The sequence below is a fragment of the Ursus maritimus genome, unplaced genomic scaffold (assembly GCF_017311325.1).
Source record: "Ursus maritimus isolate PB19 unplaced genomic scaffold, ASM1731132v1 scaffold_16, whole genome shotgun sequence".
Classification (NCBI taxonomy): domain Eukaryota; kingdom Metazoa; phylum Chordata; class Mammalia; order Carnivora; family Ursidae; genus Ursus; species Ursus maritimus.
The window spans coordinates 1793038-1814826 of NW_024424008.1; the positions used below are offsets into that span (position 1 = coordinate 1793038).

Below are 21789 nucleotides of genomic sequence, written 5' to 3' on the forward strand. Positions count from 1 at the left end.
GCATAAGCCAGTTTTAATGACTACAGCTATGCAGATAAAAAGGAAATTGAGGAGTATAAAGAGAATGGTTATCTAGTACTTTTTAAAAACACATCCTTCAAAAAAGTGCATTTGTAATCCCAGAAAAATATTTTCAGTTTTTAATTTAGTGGTGCTTAGGTTTTTCTTAATTTCTCTCCCTGCTTCTTACGCATGGATATAGTGTTAAAGTGCAATAGAGCTAAGGAAACATACTTGGATAAAAAATATAGTATCTTTTTCTCCAACCCAAGTAGTTCTTTCCGTGCAGAAATCAAGACAATAAGGCTAATTCCTATTCATTCTTCAAGGGAAACCTTTGATGGGGGCCTTAGAAGGAAGCAACAAAAGGACAGAGGACCTTGTATTCCAAAGACAAGAATACCAGTGGGATGAGTAGGAAACAGCAAATAACAACAGAAGAGAACACTGCCTCTTCCATTTTGATCCTTCAGAATCCTATTCATGCTTCAGGTCTAAGGGCCCTTGGTCTTTTCTCTTAGAAGGTTCTCCTGAGGCTAGGATGGATTACCAGGCACTTCTATGACACCTAGTATAACTCTACCATTACAATGATGTAAGAAGAGGTTCTTGAAGAGCATGCTATTCCCATGTTCGACCTGTGTTTCCTTGCTATTCCAAATCAGGTTACCTTTTGACAAATCTGATTGTCCTCTCTTGGTATCATACGTGATGCAGAATTTCCATGTGACTGTTTTCCCTATTTGATGATGATGATGTTAAAATAGTCTTTTTTTTTTTTAATGGCGGGGAGAACTAATATTTCCTTTGAGGGAACACAGAAGAGAATTTATTTAGTGGCAAATTCAATTGCTTTCTATGATGTTAACTTTTGTAAATGCCTAAATTGCTATGAGTCTAAGAAGAACATACAAATACAGGTATCGAGTACTTAAAATGTGGTAGTGTGTTTTACCATGCTATCGCCTTCATTTTCTCAGCAATATGTTTTCTTTTGTTCTTGATAAATTCTAATATACATATGCAATTTTCACAATTACATGTTGAGGAATTCTCACAACTGCAACTCATATACCTCACAACTGTATATAAAAAAAAGTATTCGCAGCCCTTCAAAAGACCCCTCTACATACGCTTCCTTCCAGTTTCCACTCTCTCCCACCTAGGGAGAACATTCCCCTGTTGCTAACAGCACACGTTAGTTTGATCCATTTTTGTATTTTATATGAATTACATCAAACATGACACGCTATTTTGTGTCTGGTTTTTAAATTAAACACTGTGAGATTTATCCATATTGTGCATGCAGTTGTAGATGATTGTTGATTTTCATTGCTATCTAGAATTTCATCGTGGAAAAGCACCAAATTTTACTTACCCATTCTAACGTTAATGGACATTTAAGTATTTTCTAGTTTTTGATTACTGACATATTACAATCGTGTTGCAATAAACATTCTCGTTGATATGTTCTGGTAAAAATATGTGCATGTTTTTGTTAGGAATGGAACTAATAGCCATACACATATCCATCACCACCAGGTAAGCCCAAAATAGTTCAACTCTATACTCTTACCAGCAGTTGTTCCATATCTTTGCCAATACTTGGTATTTTTAGTCTTTTTCATTTGAATTATTTAGTTCGATATGTATTGCTATGTCATGAGGGATTCAATTTCCATTTATTTTCCTAATGACTAGAAAAGTTGGTGCCTCCTTACGTGTTTATTGGTATTTTTTTGTTCTTCTTTGGTGAAATGTATAGTAATCTGTCCCTTCCCACCTGTTTATTTTTATTGTGGGAGTATTTCATATATTTTGGATATGAAAGTTTTGTTGACCATATGCTTTGCAAATATGCTCTCTTCATCTGTGGCTTATCTTTTCACTTTTAACAGTGTCTTTCAAATAAAACTTAACTGTAACAATTTAATCTTTTTTTTAATGGGTAGCAATTTTTGTGTCCTGTTTTCAAATCTTTGCCTACTCCAAATATCAAAGAAGACATGTGTTTTGTATTTCATATTTGTCTCTAATATTTTTTTAAGATCGATTTTGTGTATCAAGTGATTTAGGGAACAAGGTATGTTTCTTTTCTCTCCCCACATACACCCATTGACTTAGGAATATTTATTGAAAATACCATTTTTTTAAAGTAAGCTCTAACCCAACTTGGGGCTTGACCTCACGGCCCTGAGATCAAGTCACAAACTCTACAAACTAAGCTAGCCAAGACCCCTTGAAAATGTGATTTTTGTTCATAATCTGTTTCCTTTGTCATAAATTAGATGGCTTAATTTGTGTTTCAGGATTTGCTTTCTAGACTCTATTTCTTACAGTAGTATTTTTATCTGTATTAAAAGGATAGGTTATCTAATTTTTAAGGAAGCTATAAATCGTCCACATGTATACCTTTAGGAATTGGAAAGATTGGGTTAAAATCCATATATTTCAGCAAGACTCTACTCCTGTTGTCCTGACCTGATCTTACAGACATTGAAAGAGCAAAAACACCTCAAAGAGATTAAATGAATTACAAAAATCAGTTCTGGGCTCAAAGTGTTCTGCCTAATAAATTGGTAAAGTTTCTAGCATATTAGTTGACAGTTTTCTGTGGAAAATCATAGGCCCCTTTTCCTATTTCTGGTCATTGTAGGGTTACTGAGAAGGTGGTTAATGGCAACCAGTTGGGTTGTCTGGGAAACCTGGCCAAAGTTCCTTTCCTTTCAGGAAGCAAAAATCTTCCATAAATTGCTTATTGTTGGAGTCAGTGAACTAAATGATTACCTGCCATTCGAATCAGCTTCCATCTCTCATTAATTCTTATTTTGCTTACCTGTTGAACAGAGATGACAATATCTCAAAGATTTCCACCTCCTTCTGCTCTCTCTTCTGGGAATGGTCTGAGTGTTGGAGAGTACTCCCATGAGGGGCAAGAGGAGGATTCTGACTTTCTCACTGCTTAGTAAGTCTTCCAAGCACCACAGGGTTCACTCCTGACCCTCTGCTTCTTGTGAATTCTTTGTTATTTACTCTCCATTATCAAGGAATTCCCTATTAGCTGATAACTAACTACAAGAGTCTTTATGATCTAGCCCCTGGGCAAATGGCCAGTTTATCATTTGTTCCCTTCATACTGTGAATTCTCACAGACTTGATTCTTTCACTTTGCTTGTTCGTTTGCTTGTTTTTATTTTGATTTCTACACATACTGACTTTTTTCCTCTGGAATTCCTTTGACAAATGTATCTATCTTACACCATGTCTTCCTTCAAAGTAGATATCAAACACCTTCTCTTCATCATGGTCCTGTCAATCACTAATGCCTCCTCCAAACACTCCAAAAATGCACATCCACTTTACTAAAGTAGTGCTTATTTTGGACCTTGTACACACCTCTATTTTAGTTTTTGTTACGTTTACTGTCATTATTTGTGTGCCCTTTGGTCTCTCCATTAAACTCTGAAATCTTTAAAGGAGGAAACTGGGTCTGGTTCCCCACATCACCACATTGAGAGTGCTCAGTAAATATTTGTGAGGAAGGAAGAGATTAATGAAAGAATGAGATGCTATTTATCTACCCCCAATATTTAGTTAACTTGAAAATGAAGTTTAGTTGTTAGTACAGAATTTGGGATTAATGAATTTTTCTCTTGGAAAAAAATGAATTTGATATGTGGCTAGAAGTATTAAATTTTCATTTATATTAGCTCCCACTAGAACCCAACTAAAATGGGTTCCATTGCTAATGTTTGGAAAAACTGTAAACAAAGTCAGAAAGAACAGATGAGTACAATAAATATCAGTGATGTCAACATCTTATTGAATTATAAATATTACTGGAGTAACTAGCATACTGGAGGAAAGATGTATCCTTGCCTTTAATAATAATATGAAGGTAATATTTATTTTGCTTATTTGTTTTCTATTTTGCCATAGACACCAGATAATCTCAGAGGGCAATGTCTGAAGGAAAAACAGATTGGTAGAAAGACAGAAGGAAAGAAGTGATTTGTTACCAGTGACAGATTCAGCATCTGAAGCAACATTAGCTGTTCTCTAGGTTTAATTGGAAGTTTATTCTGAATATAAATTTAAAAGCATAAATAGGTACAGGAGAAAAATGAGGTGTCCTAAAAGTGAGAAGAGTGAATTAAAAATTTTACTGAATTGGGAGACCCCAAGCTCCGTTGGGGAAAAGCGATTTAATGTTTACAAATACTTCAAACAGTAACTTAGTAATCAAAAATAATTATTGGCCATCAATTAACAACATGAATATAAAATAATGATACCTGTTGGGTCATTGGTGATGTAATCAAAGAAGTATTTGAGATCACATCAACGGGGAGATGCATACACTTACTAATAGGTAAGTAAGGTATTCTAACAAAAACCCTTAGGAGAAGTCATAACACAGTTACACTTGATTATAAATCTGTGACGATTGGAATCTTTAAAAAAATAATGTAGGAGCAGTATCTGTGGTGAGAACTTGGATTGCTTAATAAGAATTTGTTAGATGAATAGATACTTTAATTAATAAACAGCAAATATACAAAAAAAAAAACAACCCACTAATCCCTGACTCTCAGAAAATTTGGTTGATCATTAAAATGCACTATGGAATTTTAACATGGGTGTGAGAGGGAGACAGTAGCCATAAAGTATATTTTCCTTCTCTTTTTCTTACTCTAGAAAACACACATGAATTTTAGCCCTAATTCATCATGCTAATGTTGAATAAAACAAACCGGACCCCAGCCTCATTCATTCTTAGTGGAGTCCCAGGCCTGGAAGATATACACATGTGGATTTCCTTCCCATTCTGCTCCATGTATGTGGTGGCCATGGTAGGGAATTGTGGGCTGCTCTACCTCATCCACTATGAGGATTCATTGCACAGACCCATGTATTACTTTCTAGCCATGCTTTCCCTAACTGATATTGTCATGTGTTCTAGTACAATTCCTAAAGCTCTCTGCATCTTCTGGCTCCATCTTAAGGAAATCAGCTTTAATGAATGCCTGGTCCAGATGTTCTTCATCCACACCTTCACAGGGATGGAGTCTGGGGTGCTCATGCTTATGGCCCTGGACCGCTATGTAGCCATCTGCTACCCACTGCGCTACTCAACTATCCTCACCAATCCTGTCATTGCAAAGGTTGGGCTTGCTACTTTCCTGAGAGGGGTGTTGCTCATCATTCCCTTCACTTTTCTCACCAAGCGCCTGCCCTACTGCAAAGGGAATGTAATTCCCCACACCTACTGTGACCACATGTCTGTAGCCAAGTTATCCTGTGGCAATATCAAGGTCAATGCCATCTACGGTCTGATGGTTGCCCTCCTGATTGGGGGCTTTGACATCCTGTGCATCACAATCTCCTACACCATGATCCTCCGGGCAGTGGTCAGCCTCTCTGCAGCAGATGCTTGACAGAAGGCCTTCAGCACCTGCACTGCCCACATCTGTGCCATTGTTTTCTCCTACAGTCCAGCCTTCTTCTCCTTCTTTTCCCACCGCTTTGGGGGCCACACGATCCCTCCATCTTGCCACATCATTGTGGCCAATGTTTATCTGCTCTTGCCTCCCACCATGAACCCTATTGTCTATGGGGTGAAAACCAAGCAGATACGAGACTGTGTCATAAGGATTGTTTCAGGTTCTAAGGACATCAAATCCCATGATATATAAACAAGATTTAAAAATAAAAAAGACATTTCCATGACAGAGACCTGTTTAGACAAGAGATGTAAAATATTTCAGGAAGTACTATTTGATCATGAGTTGGAGCTTGTTGTATGATGCATTTCTAAATACGTGTCTTGAGAATCTCAACTGGTCTGCCAACCAAACTTCCTGTGAATTTTTTTCCTTCTCAGTTCTGTGAGAAGGAATACATATCTTTGAAAGACCCTAATTAGCCCACTTTCATTAGAAAATAAAGTGAGAGTAGGTGATCCTGTTTCCAAATAGCTATTATAATTTCTACATTGAAAACCAATTGTTTCTTTCCTCTGGAAAATTTGTGTTATATACTTTTAATCACTACTAAAATGTGTTTTTTCAATGACTTCTTCCTGAAAGAGAAACTACAAATTATCCTATATATGACGTCATTAATGTAATGAATTTTAAGTCTCTGGACGTCTGAGATAATCTGGCCAAACAGGTCTCTCCTAACTATGACACACACATTTTTTCACTACTGACTAATCTGATACCCAGTTTACTTCAAGTGGACCTTTGAATGCACACAATCTGGAGGTTCAGGTAGACAGATCTCTTAACCAAATGTAATACACAGTATGATGTTTTATAAGCAGCATGAGAGGGGATCAAAATCAACGTGTTTCCTCTTATCTACAGTTGTGAACCTAATAAATAAAATTAAATATCTCTTTCTAATATTTAAGATTCTTTAATGAACAAATGAAAGACTAAATGAAATAGTACTTTTATACTAATGTTTCATGATCTGTGCCAATTTTGTAAGGACTATAAAATAAGCTGAATTTTTATTCTTATATCTCTTTGTCCAACTTAAAAGAATACCTATTATCTCTGCCAAGTTTAGTTAACTATACCAATCAAATTACATTTAGTTACTTAATTGGTCCTTCTTTATAATCTCACATTTTAAAATCTTACAAAACAACACCCTCCACTAATATATAACCACCTTCCACTTTTTACCCTAGTTCTCTGCTTACCTTGACCTCAAAACTTCTAGAACAAGTGTTGGTCCATAAACTGGCTTTTGTACGTAGAGGGCAAGCAGAAACTGAAGAGAGAAGCAGACCACTACAGACTGGTAGGTGACAGTTTTAGTAAGCCAGGGAACATACATACAAAACTTGGGTGGCTGCAAGATGACGAGCTCTTTGCACCTGCCGGCCAGAATCTTAAGCGTTTATATGGAGGTCTTAACTGGGTTCAGTCATGCATACCATCCAGATGGTCTCAGCAGCACATTACTGTCTTAAGGTTGTGTCTTTAAGGTAGCTTCTAGTGTGGGGGAGGCAAGTGCAATGCACAGTCCAGGGACAGGGGAGAGAATGAGGAGCCTACAATTGCCTGGGTTCAGTGCTCAGGTCAACCTGGGGTCATGCCCTCTTGAGGACCTGTTCAAAGAACAAGTTGTAACCATCTTTCCCTTTACTTTCTCAACTTGAAATCTTTCTCCCTCTAATTGGTCTTTTTGTTATCACATCCATCACCTGTAATTGCTTTTGTCAATTTCACCAGTGGCTTCCATGTTAACAAATTAAATAGGCTTCTTTCTGGGCTCATCTGACTCCATCTCTCAGGAACAGCAAATGTGATTCTGTGTTCCTGAACTTGAAACATTTTCATTATTTTACTTCAGAAGCACTACACATTTTATGCTTTTCACCACTCCTGCTTAATAGGAAGACAGACAAATGAACAACAGGTATGAAAAGATGTTCAGTGTCACTAATCATTGGAGACTGCAAATCAAAACCACAATGAGATAATCATTTCTCATCTTGTTAGGATGGCAACTATAAGATCAATCAAATAAAGAATTTTAGGTGAGGATGTGGAAAACTTAGAACCCATGGCCACTGCCAGTGGGAATGAAAAATTGTGCAACCACTATGAAAAAAAGTTCCTTAAGAAATTAAAAATAGGATTACCATATGATCCCCAAATCCCACTTCTGAGTATTTACCCCAAAGGGCTGAAAATAAGATCTCAATGACATATATGTACTCTTATGTTTATTGCAGCACTATTCACAATATCCAAAATAAAGAAGTAACCTAAAGGTCCATGGATAGATGAATAGGTAAAGAAATGCGGTATATACATACAAGGTAATATTATTCAGGCATCAAAAAAGTAAACTGTCATATGCTACGTCATGGATAGCACTTAAGGATACTATGTTTACTGAAATAAGTCAGTCACACAAGAACAAATATTGTTATGATCCTATTTAAATCAGGTATTTTAATGTAGTTATGCTCACAGAAGTAGAAGGTGGAATGGTAGTTACCTTTATATATTATAATAATATGTATGTTATTTTATTTAACAAGACTATACATTGCCAATTAAAGAAATTTTTAAAAATCCAATTAAATGAAGGGACATACAATATTCATGGGGGAAGAGATATCAGTTATCCCCAAACTGATACATAGGTGTGTTGCAATTCTTATAAAAATCCAGGCAAGATTTTATGTTGATATAGACAAAATTTTTCTAAAATTTATTTGGACCATCAAAGGAATGACAATAGCTAAAACAATTGAAAACACATAATGAAACGAGGATGGAGTCTTTGCAATTTCAAGACTTACATAGCTACAATAATCAAGACTGTGGTATTGACAGAGGATAGGTACATTGAGCAATGAAACAGAATAGAAAACCTAGAAATAGACCCCCACATATATGTCCCAATGATTTTTGACACACAAACAAAAGAAATTCAATAAAGGAAATGTAGCCTTTCAATAAAGTCTGCTGGAAGAGCTGGATCTTGATAGGCAAAACTAAGAACACTGTTGACCTAAACCAAGATTGTTGATTGTACCTTACACACAAACTATCTCAAAAGAATGGATTATGAACTTAAATGAAAAATTTGAAGCTGTAAAACATTTCCAAAAGCAATGGGATAAATCTTTACCAGCCAGGACTAAGCAGAGTTCTTAGACTTGACACCAAAGCACAATGAAAAAAAAAAGTGAAAAATTAAACCATATTAAAAACCTTAAAAAAAATTTTATTCTGCTAAAGACCATATTAAGAGGATGAAAAGACAAACCATAGAATGGGAAAAATATTTCCAAGACCTAACCAACGCACATACACAGTTTTTCACACAAACACTCACCCGCACACACACACTCAAAGGTAAAAAAAATCCAATTAGAAAATAGACAAAAAATATAAACAGACATTTCATTGATCAGGACATACAAATGGCAAATAGATAACATAAAAAATAGTATATGATCTCACTCATATGTAGAATTTAAGAAACAAAAGAGATGAACATAGCAGAAGGGAAGGAAAAATTAGATAAAAAGCAGACAGGGAGGCAAACCATAAGAGACCCTTAACTATAGGGAACAAACTGAAGGTTGCTGGAGGGGAGGGGTTGGAGGATGGGATAACTGGGTGATGGGCGTTAAGGAGGGCACTTGATGTAATGAGCACTGCATGTTATATGCAACTAATGAATCACTAAATTGTACCCTTGAACTAATAATACACAATATGTTTACTAATTTTAATTTAAATAAAACATTTTAAAAAATGTTTAACATCATTAGCCATACACAAATAAAAAATAAAATTGAGATAGAATATCACTACACAACTGTGACACAACATAAAATAAAACCTACTAACAACATGAGATTCTGGCAAGAATGCGGAGAAACTGAATCATTAATACATTACTGGTAGGAATATAAAGTGGGACAGACATTCTGGAAAATATTTTGGCAGTTCCTTTAAAAGACAATACTGGAACTATCATACAATTTACTGTTACACTCCTGGGCATTTATCCCGGAGAAATACTTGTGTTCACATAAAAACCAGTGAACTGTGAGTGACATAAGTGAAAATGGCAAAATAACAATATTAAAAAGTTTGTCCCTAATAAAAGCAATGGATAAACTGAAAAACAAACAAAACAAACAAACAAAAACAGCAGTCAAAATCAACTTTCTCACCTTCTTGATACTACCTAAAAGTTGGCAGCAACTAGGGGAATACTTATCCAGAAAAAATAGTTGAGTCACTGTATAAAACAGTATGAAGTTTCCTCAAAAATTAAAAACAGAAATTCCATACGATCCAATAATTCCACTTCTGGTATTTATCCAATGAAAACAAAAACACTGATTTGGAATGGCGTATGCACCCCTCTATTTATTGCAACATTATTTACGGGAGTCAAAATATGGAAGCAACCTAAGTGTCCATTGACAGATGAAGGGATATGGAAGATGTGAGATATATACACAAGAAAATATGCAACAATTAAAAAGAATGAGATCTTGCCATTTGAGACAACATGGATGGATTTGAGGGTATTATTCTAAGTGAAATTAAGTTAGACTGAGAAAGACAAATACATACGATTTCACTTATGTGTGGAATCTTAAAAAAAGAAATGAATTCACAAACAAAAAGCAAAATCAGACCCATAAATACAGAAAGCAAACTGGTAGTTGCCAGAAGGCAAGAAGGGCAAGAAGGTGGGGGGATGGGCCAAATGGGTGAAGGAGAGTGGGAGATACAGGTTCCAGTCATGCAGTGAGGAAGTCATGGGACTAAATGGTACAACATAAGGAATGCAGTCAATGATACTGTAATAAATAGTGTTGTGTGGTGACAGCTACACTGTGGTGAGCATAACACTACGTATAGAAATGTTGGATTTCTATGTTGTATACCTGAAACTTATATAACATTGTGTGTCAATTACATTCAAATTTTAAAAAAATCAAAAGAAATAAAAAATAAAGTGTTTGCACACATGTAGAAGCATATGGGAATAGCCATATGCTTAACTCATTAAAACTACACAGTGTATAAACCCTCTTTCAACTAACACATTTTTCATTAAAATCTGAGGTGATAGAACTCAAACCTGATAGGAAAATTCATTAGCAAATAAAGTTCCTCTCAGATAGAAGAGGTTTCTGGCACTATTTACAGCCTTTTGGCTCTATTCGGTCGTCTACTTTTTTGTTCCTTCCATCTTTAAGTCGCGTGTTTTCCAACCATGTTCCTGTTGATAATTCTAACTAAATAAAAGAAGTGAAACTTCAAAAAAAAAAAAAATCTGAGGTGCTTGGGTGCGTAAGTGGTTGGGTGTCTGTCTCTTGATCTCAGCTTCTCTCATAGTCATGAATTAAAGCTCCATGTTGGGCTCCACACTGGGTGTGGAGCCTACAAAACAAACAAACAGCCCCCCCCAAGATCTAAGTGTATGTAAACTTAGGTGTAGAAGCATGGTAGTAGCCCTATTGTTAACTCACTGAACCTGCACTGGGTATGTGTCTTTCATTTTTTTTTTTTTTATTTTTTATTTTTATTTTTTTACATGATTTTTTTTATATTATGTTAGTCACCATACAGGGTATGTGTCTTTCAAGTAACATCTTCATTGGTTGAGATATGTCTCATCACCTTCTGTGTAGAAGCCTATGGGAATAGATGTATGCTTAACTTATTAAAACCTCACTGCCTGCACCCCAATGTTTACAATGTCCAAAATAGACAAATTGTGGAAGGAGCTGAGATGTCCTTCAACAGATAGGATAAAGAAGATGTGGTTCATATATACAATGGAATATTACTCAGCCTTCAGAAAAGATAAATACCTACCATTTACGTTGACATGGAAGGAACTGGAAGGTATTATGCTAAGTGAAATAAGTCAATCAGAGAAAGACAATTATCATATGGTCTCGCTCATATGTGGTCTATTAGAAATAGCTCAGAGGATCATAGGGGAAGGGAACGAAAACTGAATGGGAAGAAATCAGAGAGGGAGCCAAAGCATGAGAGACCCTTGACTCCGGAAAACAAACTGAGGGTTGTGGAAATGGAGGTATTGGGTGATGGGCATTAAGGAGGGCATGTGATGTGATGAGCACTAGGTGTTATACGCAACTAATGAATTGTTGAACACTACACCAAAAACTAATGATGTGCTATATGTTGACTAATTGAATTTAAATTTAAAAACAAAAAAGTGAGGGGGAAAAAAAGGAAGTTTTATTTATTTTATTTTATTCTATTTTATTTTTATTTTATTTAACAAAATCTGCACTGCACTGCACAGGGGGACCTGGGTGGCTCGGGTAAGCATTTGCCTTTGTCTCAGGTCATGATCCTGAGGTCCTGGGACCAAGCCCCCTGTTGGGGCATCCTGCACAGGGGGGAGCCTGCTACTCCCTCTCCCTCTGACTCCTGACTCTGCCCACTGTTCGTGCTCTCGCTCGTTCTTGTTCTCTCTCGAATGAATAAATTTTTAAAAAATCTTAAAAAATAAAATCTACCCTGCACAAAACCAAATAATTAAATAAAGCCAAAAAACAGCCGAATCTCTGTAAGAGAGCTTTGCGACTTTTTAAAAATTGTCATAAAAGTCAATTAATATGAAATTCACCATTTTAAAAAGATTTATTTTATTTATACTAGAGAGAGAGAGCACGAGTGGAGGTAGGGGTAGAGGAAGGCAATCTTCAAGTGGACTCCCCACTGAGCACCGAGCCTGAGGCAGGGCTTCATCTCAGGTTGCATGAGCTCGCAACCCATGAGATCATGACCTGGGCCCAAACCAACAGTCAGATGCTTAACCAGCTGAGCCACCCAGGAGCCCCCCAAATTAACCATGTTCAGTGTACCATTCAGTGACTTTTAGTACTTTCACAGTGCTGTGCAATCATCACCACTATCTAATTCCAGAATATTTTAGTCATCTCTCCAAAAAAGCCTATACATTTTAAGCAGTCACCTCCTTCACCCCACCCATGGCAACCAAAAATTTACTTTCTATTCTATGGATTTGTCTATTCCTCATATTTCATATAAATGGAATAACACAATATGTGGCTATCTGTCTCTGAATTGTTTGACTTAGCATAAAGTTTTCAAGGTTCATGTTGTTTAATCTCTTTTTTATTCTTACTACCCTGACTTGGAGATGACTAAGTACTCAGTGACATTATTGAATTAGAGACGTTAAAAAATAAGTGAATAAAAAAAGAAATGGATGATACGTGAGGGACTAAAACATTCTGTGTAAGTGCTTCCACCACGTGTCCTACAAGGCCTCACAGGGAAAAAAAACTCTGCAGTATTAACATCACTCCCTTCTACTAAAACTTGTGCTCAATTCCTCTTCATTAAGTACGTGCTCACACATGTGTGCATGGACACACACACACACACACACATACGTGCATATGAAATAATTCACTTAGGTATCATCATATAGCAGTAAGAATGGACAGCTTTGACTTTTTTACTCTTCCCATAAGGGTTAGTTTGATTGCTACGCAATCATCTGTGTCTCTAAGTTTTGTACTATCCCTTTAGGATATGTAGGACATTTTTCTTAAACACCCAATACACTAGTACAGGTATCATGGGACTTAGGAATCGAGGGCTGTCCATGTACATATAGCCTATGCTTTTGAACCAAGACCCTGAACACCTGGACCAGACTGCATTCAGCTCACCGTCTGTTATCCAGAACCGAAGGTATTAAAGGAACACAAAAGGGGGACTAGAGACAGGATTTTTAAAATTGTTTAGGCAGAAAGAGAAAGTAGAGGCTTTGAATGTGTATAAATTGTTTATGATATTCTCAGAAACACAGATTTGAGTCCATTCACCATGTTTGAAGGCAGGAGTGTTGTGGGAAGCTGGGAGGTCCCAAAATGTTTGTTTGCTCAATTCTCAGATTGTAATTCAGTGTAACTTTCTATCATGATTATGAATATCTAATGTCATTTCCTTAACCAAGTAGGAATCACTGGTTCTGCTATATAGGAAGTCAGGTATGAATCACGCTCATGACAGGAAGAAATGGGGGAGAACTAGGAGAATAGTTCTCAGTCATGCTCACAACACTTGCTTCTTACCTGCCCTCCCCTTGTTCTCAGAAAAAGAACCTAATTTCTCTTGGTTCATTTCTACAGAGATTTAGTTAAGACTGTATTTCATCCATAACAACCCTTGCCTAGAAGGACCCACTGTTGTATAAGAGAAGACCATGGGTTTTAGAGATTTAGGACAGTCTAAGGAGAAAACAAGCTTGCCAAGTATGGGGTTTGGGAATGACAATAGACAAAATATGATATGGAAGTTGTGTTTTACAAATAACATACATGTATTAATGTTACTATTCCAAAACACCTGTCTACACCCATGACATAATATTAGTTAATTTTTCTTGCTAGAACAATTAAGTTATGATGTATTGAAATCATTTTAAATCTGTTTTGGAAATTTCTTTAGTTATTTTGTGGTTAGTACTATATTACCTGTGTATAAGTGTGGACCTCTGACAGTTTTGCAAATGTATTAACGATGGGACCTGAAATTATCGTGTAACATGAAAGTCAGTTTTAGTATTTAAAGACATATCTATAAAAAAGAAAGCACATGAGACATATGTAGGATATTTATTTTGTATTTAGGAAAGATATTCTCTAGAATACAGCACAAGGAATCTCAAAAAATATATTGCCTATTTTAAAATTATGGGTACCCATACTTTTCCTAAATTTATCTCCTTCTGTTGTACAGATCCATAAAGACGTGACTATTTGAATGTATTAAGGAGAATTGAGTAGTGATATTATTTTTTCAACAACCTATGACAATTTATTGTATACTAGTCAAATATTTATCAAAATAAACTTCACTATCTATTTTATTTTAGTAGAAAACATATTTAGATGGATAAACATATATGCAATTATATACGTATATCTGATTTTTATAGTTTTAAAAATTTCGGTTCATGATATATGTGAAATGAATACAAAAGTATTGTATTCAAACATAATGTACACATTTACAAGCCTAACAGAATGAAACCTGATGGCAGTTTTGTTATCCACGTTATTCTTCTTAAAGCAATACTTTTACTGGATGCCCTCGCTGGCAACCCTCTTGGGATTCCTCTCACTCCTGACAGCTTTTTCTGTATCCTAGCTTAATAAACTTCTATCACTTTACTCAGTTAAAAAAATATATATAATATATATAAAATACATATAATATATAAATATATATCATATCTTAAAATATATAAAAATATATATACTGTTAAAAAATCACTTTAAGATCAATTTGTAGTGTAGTTTACATAGTTGATTTTGATTTCCCAAATCAATATATTTATTTTTCCTAGCACATTACTTTTTTCTGCTTCCTTGGAATTTCCTTTGTTTTCTCTATTTCAGGATTTTTTTGAAATTTATAATTTCTGGCGATTTATGAGGTAAACATCCTAGTTTTATTTCTTCTGGTGGTTCCTTTGTGCTTTCCAAGTAATGATATTTATACTACAGCATTTAATTTAATAATGCTTAAAGTATAGACTATGACTAGTTAATTCATTCATCTGCTCATTTATTCAAAATTATTTATCAACATCTAATATAGGCTGTCTTGCTTGACAGTGCAGGCATAAAGTACAATCTGTGTTAATATGAAATTTCACTAAATTGTGGATGATTCAAGAATATCATAAGATTTTTATAATACCATGACGTTGAAATAGCGAAAGACATTGATTCCATAAACAAATCTATGCCTTAACTGTCACCCTGGCACTTTGCTAATTACATGATATTAAGAGGCTGTAGGGGTTGGCCTTCTCACCTGTCAGAGAGTTGAGTCTTCTTGAAATATATTATACTAGAGGCTATTTGGGGGGAACACAAAAAGAAAAGTTTGCAAAATCATGTAGCTAAAATGTCAGTATGATTGAGTAAGAAATAGCAAGCGGTAAGAGAGAACACTGCTCTGCCTGTTTGGCCCATCTTACACTTAACCATGTTTCATGCTTAAAAGCATTTGTCTCTTCCTCTTAGACACTTTTCTGATATGCCTCCAAGTTAAATTCATTGCCATTTCTCTCTGCTCCTATATGATCTATGATTTTTGTGATGCCATAGAAGAGATCTTTGAAGAGCACTATTATAAACATGTTCATCCTATGTCACTTTATTTCCAAAAAAGTTGTCTTTTGCAGTATCTAATCCCATGGTGCAAATGCATAAAGATAAGACATAGGTGTGGGTAGAAAAACTGAGTGAAGAACAACTTGATATCTCTGATTCTTCCACTATCCTAAATAATGTTAATTATTTTCTCATGTGACTTGGAAGTATATTCTGGGAAGAAACTGCAGCTAATAATATGAATGCGTATAAAAGGTGTGGTGATGGCCAAGGATGAAGAGTCATAAAAAATGAGATAATTGAATCCAGTATTCTTATTTTAATGTGAGTTCCTCAGTACCCTTCTACTACTTAACTCCAAGAACATTGTCAGCCAGTCATACAACCCTCCAGGATACAGATTTTCTGTAAGAATCAAAAGTGTCTGAGGAACAAAGCCATGAACACTGATGACTAAGAATGCCTCCAATGGAGTAGAGGTCCCTGCTTGAGCACTCTAAGTAAATCCTACCAATTGATGAAATTCACTCATCACCTGGAGTTTCAAATCAGCTCTCTATAGACTCTTTCTTAAGACTGAATCAATATTCAAAAATTACCAGATATGAGAAACTCTTCCAAAGTAAAAGACAGAAGCTAAAAAAATAAATAATTGAAACTTAGATGATATAGAAATTATATATGAAGCATATACATATGTACATATATATTACTGTCAGATTCACAAGATTCAGAAGCAAATAGGTTGTTGGAAATTTGTAATATTAGACAACCAAAAAATGCCAAGATATTTGGGATATAGAGTTCAGGAATTTTTCTAGAAAATGGATTAAAAATTAAAGAGATACAATGTAAAAATTTTAAAAGAAAAAAATGAAAAGAAGGGAATAAGGCCAGAAGATCCCATATCTAATTAAAAGTAATAATAGTAAAATAACAAGTTGGGAAGATATTATCAAAAGTTAATACAACACATTAAAAAAACTACAAAAACCAGAAAAAAATAATAAAGTTGTCCTTTTAAAAGTCACTGAATTGTACAGTTACAATAGGTAAATATTATGGAATGTAAATTATATCATATATATACATATACATATATATATATTTTAAATAAAATTGTCTTCAATCTTAAAAAGAAAGTTAATACAAGAAAATTTCTAAAACCGAAGGTCACAGAATTCCAGACCCAAAAATGCCCAATAAATACCTGCACACTAAATGACAAACATGCACACATACACCTCTATCTATCACCATTACCAGCATTGAGTATGAAAGCATAGAAATTTTAAAATGTTCTTAAGAACATTTTATTTCAGAGCCAGAAAGCAATAAATGAAGAAAAGCAAAGAAGAATAGCTCATGTAAAAAGTATCAACAGTCCTCTTAATAACTATACCTTAAACTAGGAGATTGAGAATGCCTTTGAAATTCAGACATAAGAAACCTCATCTACATGGAGCCTCCATTTACTCAATAATGAAGTGTAGATTAATAAAAATGCATCCTGGGCTCGTAGTGAGGATGAAATGAGTTACTGTATATAAACTTCTTAGAACTTTACCTAGTACATAGTAAGTATAAATAAGAATTATTAAAAATAAGAGCAACAAAAAATAAAAACAGTAAGAACAATAACAAATACATCCTAATCATATCTGTTGTGTCACCGGTGAGGTAATCAATGAGTTCTACCTTAAGAAACACCCAACGGAGGGGCTATAATAATTAATATTTAAATAAGATATTATAACAAATATCAATCTGAGTGATCATACTGACATAAATCAAAAGTGTAACACAATTACACTTGATTTTAAGTTTATGGGAATTGTATCTATATCTTTTTGTTTTAAAGTAATGTAGACACAAACCTGACACATAGTAGGTGTGAAGTATGTATTGTTAAATGAACTGATAAATTAATGAATTAAATAATGGTTTAAACTTAGTTTAAATAGTGTTTAAATAAACATGTCCTGGCATTTAAAATGTTTGCTTTCTTGTTATTACAATACAATATTTAACAGAGAGAAGAAACAGAGAGAGGGAGCACAATGAAGGTTTTGGTTTTTTTTTTTTTTTTTTTTGTATTTTTCCAAATCTCGAAGGGTCAAAAATGAAACAAAACAAGAATAAAACTTCAACCCTATAAGCTTCTTAATGTTTGCACCAGCTTAATTATGATAATTCTGAACCAATCAGATGTAACACCAGCCTCATTCATTCTTAATGGGATCCCAGGACTGGAGGACATGCACATGTGGATTTCCTTCCCATTTTGCTCCATGTATGTGGTGGCCATGGTAGGGAATTGTGGACTCCTCTACCTCATCTGCTATGAGGACTCCTTGCACAGGTCCATGTATTATTTTTTGGCCATGCTTTCCCTTACTGACCTTGTCATGTGCTCTAGTACAATCCCTAAAGCTCTCTGCATCTTCTGGTTTCATCTCAAGGAAATTAGATTTGAAGAATGCCTTGTCCAGATGTTCTTCATTCATACCTTCACAGGGATGGAGTCTGGGGTGCTCATGCTTATGGCCCTAGACCGCTATGTAGCCATCTGTTACCCTCTGCGCTACTCAGCTATCCTCACCAATCCTGTCATTGCAAAGGTTGGGCTTGCTACTTTCCTGAGAGCGGTGTTGCTCATCATTCCCTTGATTTTCTTCACCAAGAGACTACCCTATTGCAAGGGCAATATAATACACCATACCTATTGTGACCAGCTGTCTGTAGCTAAGTTATCCTGTGGAAATATCAAGGCCAATGTTATCTACGGTCTTATGGCTGCCCTCCTGATTGGGGGCTTTGACATCCTGTGCATCACAATCTCCTACACCATGATCCTCCGGGCAGTGGTCAGCCTCTCTTCAGCAGATGCTCGACAGAAGGCCTTCAGCACCTGCACTGCCCACATCTGTGCCATTGTTTTCTCCTACAGTCCAGCCTTCTTCTGCTTCTTTTTTAATCGTTTTGGGAGCCATGCAATCCCTCCATCTTGCCACATCATTGTGGCCAATATTTATCTGCTCTTGCCTCCCACCATGAACCCTATTGTCTATGGGGTGAAAACCAAGCAGATACGAGACTGTGTCATAAGGATTGTTTCAGGTTCTAAGAACATTAAATCCCATAGCATATAAAAGACATTTTTCATGGAAGAGATGAAGGGGGAGGCAAATAATATGCCATTGGCTGCTTAATTAGAGTCTAAAGTTGCCTTTTTTAAGATTTCTGTTTTGTTCTTGACAAGGGAAGGACCCGACAGGACATTAAATGTTTTCAGAATCCCAAAGTCACTGATATGGCCCTCACACACCCTACGAGTTTTTCACCTCCTCACTCCTGTGGAGAAATAGTCTCATCATTAACCCAAATTCCCATGAGCAAAACACAATGGGAAGTTGAGTAACTTATCAAAAGAAATGAATAAATCAGAAGGAGCTAAAAATAAAGAGATAGTTTGTCTTGTTTTCAAACAGGGACTAGAATTTCTAGTTTGAAAGATAGTTGTTATTTACCTCTGGAAAATATGTGCTATATGTTTCTCATCATTATCCAAATTTCTCTATTTTCTCAATATCATCCTCTTGATGGAGAAACTAGTAAGTACGTTCTGAGGTCATTATTCTAATGAGATTTCAGCCTCTGGACTTAATTTGGAAGTAAGTTAGTCATCTGACCATGTATCCTCTAGGAAACTCCTAAATGGCTAAAGAAATTTGTCTACTAATTACATAAAAGAAGAAACCCTGGAATATGGAAAGAAAAAAATATATAGTAAGAAAAAAATGATACAGTAATCTTTTCTTCTCATCTTTAACTTTCTAAATTATGTTTGGCTATTGAAAGAAAATTTATAACTTTGTGGATATAGTTCCAAATTTATGTTAAAAAATGTTTAAGCTAACTACAAATGAGATAGGGTAAAGGGATTTAAAGAGAGGTAAAATTTATACTTCACTTGAACTGTCCAAATGATGATGTCAGGAGACTGTGATGCTATGTGTATAAATACAATACGTAGAGCAACCACTAAAGAATCTATGCAAAGAGATACACTCTAAAAACACTATAAATAAATAAAAAACAGACTTCTAAAAATACAGAATGCACCTACGGAATGGCAGAAATGTTAGATCCTTCTGATTATTGTCATTATCTAATGCCTGTCTTCATCTCTTGTGACAGCTTGGTGGAAAGTTCATTTTGTCACATATAATTATGGACTTCACTGCTCTTTTTTGGTTACCATTTGCAAAAATATCTTCTTCCATCCTTTTCCCTTCAACCTATTTACATCTCTATAGCTAAAGTCTTTTGTATACAGCATGTAGTTGGTTCTTGCATTTTTAATCTACGCAGTCACTCCATGTCTTTTGATGATGATGTTTATTTAATCCATTTACATTTAAAACATTAATGTTAGGAAAGGACCTAGCATTCTTATTTTGTTCACTATTTTCTGTTTGTCTTTTAATTATTTTGTCTTTTTTCTTTCTTATTTCCTTTCTTTGTCTTTCATTCATTTCTTTGTTGTGACATGCTTTGATTTTTTTTATTTCCTTTATTTACCTTATGTATGTTCTTTGTGGCTACTATGGTGACTGTATAAAATTAATATTTATTTATATTATATTATGACTAATCTGTTTAAATGCTACTCCTTTACATCTCTTCTACCCCAACTTTCTGTTATCAATGTCACAAATTACATTATTTTACATTTTGTACCATTAGCATAGTCTCATTGTTATTTTTTATGCTTTTATCTTTTAAATTCTGCACTGGAATTAAATGATTTATGTACTGCTATTACAGTATTACCAGATTCTGTATATATCTGTTTTTTTACCAAAGAGCTTTATATTTTCATGATTTCATGTTGCTGTCTAATGTCCTCTTGTTTCAAGTTCAGGTCCTGTAGCAATTCTTATAAGAAAGATCTAGTATTGATGAATCCTTCAGTTTTTATCTGTGAAAGTCTTTATTTCTCATTCATTTTTTAAATAAGATTTTATTTATTTATTTGAAAGACAGAGAGACAGAGAGAGAGAGAGAGTGAGAGCACAAGTGGGGGTAGGGACAGAAGGAGAAGCAGACTCCACGCTGAGCAGGGAGCCTGACATGGGGCTCGATCCCAGGACCCTGGGATCACAACCTGAGCCGAAGGCAGATGCTTAACTGACTGAGCCACAGAGACACCCCTCACCTTCATTTTTGATAGACATTTTTGCCAGATAATATTCTTGGTTGGCAGCTTTTTTTTGGTTTTGTTTTGTTTTTCCTTTCAGCACTTTGAATATATCATCTGACTCTTTTAAGACCTATAACATTTCTGCTGAAAATTGATTGCTAATTTTATAGAAGCTCACCTGTACATGATAAGCTGCTTTTCTCTTGCTGCTTTTAAGATTCTCTCTTTGTCTTGACTTCTGGCAATTTGTTTATAATGTATCTCTGGACCTCTTTGGGTTTATTGTATTTGGAATCCTTTAAGCTTTTTGAAGTTAGAGGTCTACTTTTTCCTCAGATTTGGGAACTTTTTGCTGATTATTTCTGCATATAAACTCGCTGTCCATTTCTCTTCCTCTTGTCCTTCTAGGACTCCCACAATGCATATGTTGATTTTCTTGCTGATTTACCATAATGACTTAGGTTTTCCTTTACTTTTTTTTTTTCCATTCCTTTTTCTTTTTGTTCCTCTGTCTCAATACCAAATGATCTGTCTTCAGGTTCACTGTTTTTTTCTTCCTTCTTGACTAAAACTGATGTGTATGCTCTGTAGATTTTTTTTTAATTACAGTATTGTATTCTTCAATTCCACAATAGTGTGTGATTCCCTTTTATAGTTTATTTTTGTTGATATTCTCATTCTGTTCAAGCACCTTTTTCCAGATTTTGTTTCATTGCCTGTTTGTGTTCTTTTGTAGTGCATTGAACTTATTTACAATGCTTATTTTGAATACTTTTATCAGTAATTTATAGATCTCCATTTCTTTGTAGTCAGATTTTAAAGATTTATTTTGTTCTTGTGCCTTGCGATTTTTGTTTTGGTTGTAATGATTTGTGCATCT

The 21789-nt window shown here is 35.1% G+C and overlaps 2 protein-coding genes across 2 annotated transcripts; both read left to right on the forward strand.

Moving 5' to 3' along the window:
• The first annotated feature begins 4730 nt into the window (after positions 1 to 4730).
• Positions 4731 to 5702, forward strand: LOC103680040 (olfactory receptor 52N4-like). Its single transcript, XM_008709566.1, is given in 1 exon segment — positions 4731 to 5702. A coding segment is annotated over 1 exon segment (966 nt). The 3' UTR covers positions 5697 to 5702.
• A 12103-nt stretch (positions 5703 to 17805) lies between these two features.
• Positions 17806 to 18880, forward strand: LOC103680039 (olfactory receptor 52N4-like). Its single transcript, XM_008709565.2, has one exon. It carries the CDS (start codon positions 17890 to 17892, stop codon positions 18853 to 18855), a length of 966 nt encoding a protein of 321 aa, XP_008707787.2. The 5' UTR covers positions 17806 to 17889; the 3' UTR covers positions 18856 to 18880.
• Positions 18881 to 21789: the final 2909 nt, after the last annotated feature.